The sequence below is a fragment of the Bipolaris victoriae genome (assembly GCF_000527765.1).
Source record: "Bipolaris victoriae FI3 unplaced genomic scaffold scaffold_78, whole genome shotgun sequence".
Classification (NCBI taxonomy): Eukaryota; Fungi; Ascomycota; class Dothideomycetes; order Pleosporales; family Pleosporaceae; genus Bipolaris; species Bipolaris victoriae.
The window spans coordinates 1-6,114 of record NW_014575314.1 but is presented as its reverse complement, the minus strand read 5'-3'; the positions used below and the strand labels follow the sequence as shown (position 1 = coordinate 6,114).

The 6,114-nt window shown below is 45.9% G+C and overlaps 2 protein-coding genes across 2 annotated transcripts; both read left to right on the top strand.

The window, feature by feature from the left end:
* Nucleotides 1-3,102: 3,102 nt before the first annotated feature.
* On the top strand, nt 3,103-3,614 carry COCVIDRAFT_106471 (hypothetical protein; the record flags this gene model as incomplete). The annotated part of the gene is made up of 2 exons (XM_014698398.1): nt 3,103-3,495; nt 3,549-3,614. 2 exons carry the CDS (start codon nt 3,103-3,105, stop codon nt 3,612-3,614), a joined length of 459 nt encoding a protein of 152 aa, XP_014553884.1.
* A 611-nt stretch (nt 3,615-4,225) lies between these two features.
* COCVIDRAFT_18263 (hypothetical protein) lies at nt 4,226-5,581 on the top strand (the record flags this gene model as incomplete). The annotated part of the gene is made up of 1 exon (XM_014698386.1): nt 4,226-5,581. The coding sequence occupies one exon, from the start codon at nt 4,226-4,228 to the stop codon at nt 5,579-5,581; it is 1,356 nt and encodes a 451-aa protein (XP_014553872.1).
* Between the last annotated feature and the right edge of the window lie 533 nt (nt 5,582-6,114).

Here is a 6,114-nt window from a genome sequence, read left to right as displayed (position 1 = left end):
GGAGAGACGTGCTAGACCTGAAGAAATGGATGAATTTCGACGGCGCATTTGAACTCTGAAGGGGTAAGGATGTAAGCAAGGTGCAGAATTTAGAAGAATTGAGGTCTCTGAGAAATTTTGTGTAGGATACCCAGCTCTGCTGCTTCCTTGAGTGGTTCGCGTGCTGTTGCGATACGAAGGTGAGAAAAGGATCCAAGACATACACATCGTTCTCTATTTCCTCTTGGCTTTTCTTTGAAAACGGCACATCGGTACTTCCCTCCGTTTCTGGGCCTGCAGTGTTCCCATCGTCACTATAAACGTTCTCGTTAGCACTTATTGCTGGAGTCGTTCTTCGCTAATTTTCTTTGAAGACGTGGCCAGAAATCAGGTTGTACCCTTGACCAGAATTTTCGGAAGCCGACTCCCAATCGTCTGAGTCATCTTGACTCATTACGTGAGGTTGCAAAATGGTAGGCAGAATTGCCGCATGGAATTTTTATGATGTGGCAATGAATGACAAGAGGTTCATTGACAGTGCAAAATGCTAGTAGGTGATATAAGCTGGGCGATGAGTGCCTGGAAAGCGTACCAGACGCGTGCAGAATGCTCGCTATCTTTGGGGTACCTTGGATGCCACCTCACATGACTTCATTTCTACCAGTAACGGATCTTGGAAATGGGTTTCGCAAGATACGCTGAGCAATCTTGTCAAGCTATATCAATGTCTCAAAACATCAAATTCCCTACGAAGTGATGATGCATGACTGTACGACCCTGTACCAAGGACGGTTACCGCTTCTTGTAATTTCTCCCGAAAATTCCTACACTTTAGACAACTAAATCAGAAAGTGATCAAATACCATGAGCTCTGGGGTTCGCCTATCATCATGCCCTAAGGAAGACTATTATGAGGGGCGTTAAACATGAATCACTCCACCACTCCAACAGCAAATCCTGCTTTGAATGCTACTACTAAAATTGCGAGGGAGTGCACAACTTCTCGCCATCAGATGCTATTCAACAGCATGCCCAGTCGCTTGCCAAGAAACGCACATTATTTGTTACCAGGAATAGAAAGCCACGACGCTGATGCAAACAGTGTTAGTGCATATGAACTATCATCTACATTGAACATCAGAGGGCTAAAGATAAGCTGGGCAACCAGCCGCTTCAAACACAGGGTAGGTGGAGTTGATAAGTACATGGGTGCTGTGTATTTACCAAGGAAGTGCACTGTCGGTACCTGCGACAGCAGCGGCCGTGCGTCCCAGCAGAACCACATGCTACATAGCTAAGTCAGGAAGCTTGCCGTTAACCCCACATCAGCGGAATACTCCCACCTTCTATAGCAGACTTTCTGTTTCAATATAGCAAATGCTCAAAGATACAGGGCTAGTCATGTGAGTCGGACCGGAGGAACCAAAGTGACTACATAGCCTGCACTAAACACGATGGGTTAGTATACTAGGACGTGCTTAGTTTCACATTTTGGTCTGGTCAGATTACACTACCATAAAATCCCGACAGATGCACTTCTTGTCGCGATTATCTCTCATTCATTATACATAGGTATACATATAGGTAGCAACGTAGCGGAACTGTGATAGGTCGACAAACTGTATAAAACAGCCATGCACTACAGTACAAAACCAGTTCAACATAAGTCTCCGATCCAATCACACCATTTGTCAAGGCGCCTTTTCTTGGCTGCGACGCTACATAGTGTAGAAACATAGGTCAAACAGGATCAGAGCGCCCTCTGTAAAGCATTGTAGAAAATGCCCAGACATTATGCTCTAAAACGGCCGGAACGTGCCGCAGGACCAATCAGAGCCCGCGGATCTACGTATTCACGCTAAAGCAGATATGGATGGCCTAGCTCAATATAGATCTACTCTTCTCTACTCAGCAGCCAAGTTCAAGGGGTGATGTTCTGGATAGACTTGGCTGAATCACTACCCACTCGCAACTTGGATGACCTTGACTAGCTAGGCGGTAACAGTTCTTGACAGTTGACACATCCAGGCTTGCCCGAATATCCACTGCTGCGCAACTGTGTACCTGAACGCTTGATTGTGGGGCACGTGCACTTCCTTTTTATCGCCTAGATGTAGCTATTTTTTACTTGTTTTCATGTTTTGTATGAGACACACGGTTTGTAGTCGATTGACCTCCTGGATGCGAAATACTACGTACATATGCTTTGCCTACTTGGCCTGCAGGGTTGTCAGAAAACCAACATGGGTTCACAAATACTATGGTGATTTGTGGGTTTTAGGGTATATTGGAACCACCTGAATGTCTTCTACAGACAAGGTTTCCTGCTTATCAGGGCCAACGCTCGATCAAACGACAATCATTCATGTTTACTGTGGTCCAGCATGAGACTTAGGCCTTCTTAACGAGGATACTATCATCTGACGGCAGAGCAGTTTCGAAACGAGGTGGTGGAGAATACTCTTAAAATACTCATCACGATTCTTGTACCAGTAAGGCCTGGGCCATTGGTGATCTGCGCCCTTCAGGCCCAGCCTTGAACAAGGCATTACTATCCTTGGCTTAACCAATGCTGAGCTCTTAGAACAGCACTAAGATGTTTCTAAACAAAGCTAGAGACCTGTTTACTAGTAAGCATAGCCAAGTGGTCGATTTGTGTCTTGTAGTTTCTCGGTCTAACATAGATTAGACCCATTTTAGAGTGTTCTCCAGAACATCCGCATGTTAAACTGAAACATCATACCGCTGTCAAAGTACCACTGCTAAGCTGTAAAGGCATATTGGAGCCAAGTATTATGGATGAGTCTACTCAGAACAACAAGTGATCAATTATGTATAAAGACCATCAGAAAACGAGTTTACAGAAGCATCACTCACACCCTCATTCACAACCATCACTCACTGTCTTTTACAACTACTACTCACTAAGTCTATCATTCTTACTCCCAATCGCTTCAAAATGCGTTACTCACTCGCCTACCTCATCGGCACCGCCGCTCTCGTCAGCGCAGCGCCCGTCCTTGAAAAGGGTCTTGATGTTCCTTCAATTGTACGATCAAGCCCATTTTTCGAGAGGATCATCATTTCTAACTCAAAATTCAGGACCTCCTACCCATCGATTATATGTCCGATAACCATGTGAAAGAACCTAACCGGGTGTCCAAACGCGCTATAGCCAGTATCATCGCCGGCAGCGTGGCCTCAGTAGCTGGCGAGCAGCTCACCCTCGCACTCGCCGGAATAGTCAAAAAAATGCTTCCTCTCACCGAGTGGGATCCCGCTCGTGAGGCTTTTACTCAGGAAGCGACTATGTCACTCTGGAACAACAACCCAGACCCGGCCAAGTGGGTCGCGGCTGTGTGCTACAACCAGGCATGGGATGTCAGCAACAAGTCAGGCATTTCGGACGTAGTGAGCATGAAGTTTAGCCTCGGTGCTCTCAACACCGACTATGATTGCATGTACATTGGAAAGGGTACCCAGTTTTATACTCAGGGCGATGGTGGTTTCATTAACGTAAGTGCTTCTCTCGAAACGGCTTTTGAGTTGGGACTAATTGTAATGTGCAGCTTCGCTACCAATACGACGACAAGGCTTGCAAATATGATCCCATCAGCGGTGATCTTTCTTGCTAGACGAATTTTAGGGATAGACACGGATTTTTATGGACGGCGTTGAGGTTTTGGTTTTTTCTCTTCATGGTTTTCATTTTTTCAAAATTAAAAATTAAAAAAAAGCTGGAGGATTGGGATGAACAACGGGTTTGCAGCTGTTGGAAGACAGTTGTAGATAGCTTGTAACGATTACGAACATTTCCTTATATACGGCCTTACAATCTATATCATCATTTGAATACCTCGTCTTCCATCATGAACTGCATGAGTTATCTATAATACAAGAGTTCCGGCCCTTATACTAAATTCCAGAACATAGTTTTGCCTAGGGTTACGAGTTACCATGTGCACCGACATGATGCAATTTCTAAGCTTATTATGCACTGTGCGATACTCTCCCTTGGTGATTGTGTAGTGTGTGACTTTACAAACGAAGTGTGGTTAATCGCTAGTTTATCGTCATGTGATGGGCAGCAGACTGGAAAGCACAACCATGGGTTGAGAACATGGAATATTCTTGCCAGCTTGTCCTAGAACTATATAATACTTGTACTCCCCTCGCATCCTCCTGACATTTCCTTCTCATCACCATCACCACTACCACTACCACTACCACTACCACTACCACTACCATGTCTTCCTCATCGCCGCCCCCTCCAGAGCGTAATCTTCAGAGGTCTAAGCGAAAAGCCTCAAAGTTGCCGTCACCAATACTTCAAGAAGATACCATCAAGCGGGTTAAGACAAGAGATCAATCACTTATCGGAGATGAGTATAACGGCAAAAGAACTATCTCACTATCGCTCCTAACTCCACCACCTTCCTCGTCGAACTCAAGGAGCTCTAGCGCCTTGTCATCCACATCGACCATCTCGATTCCAGTAGAGATGGATTCTCCGCATACCTATGAGTGCATGGGTCTAACCGCCGAAGCGGCACGATCGATATACAATGACGGAAAAGAGATTCGAGATGGTTTGTTGAACGACTATGGCGAGGATTTCAATTCGGACTTTCTTGAGTGTAGTCTTGAGGCATACTTGGTCAAGAGAGTTAATGAAGTCTGTGATGATGTACTCGCAGCTGGAGATGGTGACAACTGGAACGAAGCAATGACAGCGGCTGGTATCAAGAAAGAGCTTCAAGATGCTATCATGGATGAGGAGTTCGAGGCTATCCGTGGCACAATGCCTCTCCAGAGTTGGCTCAAGGAGATCTTCAACAACTATTTCCTCACATTCGAACACATGAACGAGAGCGTCCTAGATCTGGAAGAGAATTCGTCAGGGCCAAGTCTGAGGGGAGGAGCCGGCGAAGAAGACATATCACCCCCACCTCCTGGACATCGAGCCTTATTCAAGAGCGTCGAATTTCACAGAGCGCAAGGCATCTTTCTTAAGGACAGAATCAATCTTGACAGATTGACTTCGGTAGCAACCCCCATGGACTTCACTCACCGTAATGGTCTATACTTCACAGATGCCCTCTGGGTCGCCGAGGTCTATGCAACATTTTCAAAGCGCACTTGTCCACCTGCCGACATTCGAACTGTCGAGATACACGTTCCAGAAGATCATTTCAGGAAGCAGAAAGTATGGGAGCTTGAGTTTGACGACACCTTCAAGGAAATCGTTTGGCACTCCAGGCGCGGAGAACTGCTTCCAAAGAATTTACAGAAGATTCGATCCGGCTTCCGAATCATTCACGGACCCTGCACCACGCAACACTCCAAGAACTATGCGAAGATGAAGCATTGGAATGAGATCACGGACAAGCATTTGCTAACTAGGACCACAACTGATGAGTATGGAGCATCTAAGAAAGAAGTGGCAATGCAATACCTGTGGCGCAATGATGCAGGAGTGACCGAACTCAACATCGATTGCAAGGGAAAGGTGCGTGTGTGGAAGCCACTCAAGGGTTGGTCGCTTGTTGAGGATCCTGAGAAGGACATTTCGGTCAAGGGGAGGAATGTTTTGAAGGGTTGAATGCTCGTTTTGGAGGCCCGGAAATGGTTGTAATGTGCTTTATTGATTGGGGTTTCTCATGTTTTACTCAGGTGGTGGAAGGGATTCCAGAGTTTTGGTGCCGAAGAAGCTTTCTCTGGCTTTCCCATTCCGACCACTAAATCCAGTTGCACTTGTATACACATATCAAGATAATTCAGCAACATTCCTCAATACATTTCCCCAAAATCCAGTTTTCAAAATTTTAAACAACGTAAAAATTAACATTCAAAGATAAACCCAAAAAGATACCAAAAGGGGATTCTCTCTATCCTCCCCCCACCGTCATACAGAACTCTAAAATCATAACCCTATAAAAAACTCCTTCCCCAACCCCATTTTCACTAATCCAACCTCTCAAAACGCCCAAAATCAAACCCACCTCTCTCACCCCACTTCAAATCCCCCCTTCCTCCTCCTCCTCCTCCTCCTCCTCCTCCTCCTCCTCCTCACACTTAACACCCACCTCCACCACCCCCTCCATCACCCCCTCCACACCCACCACCTCCTCCATC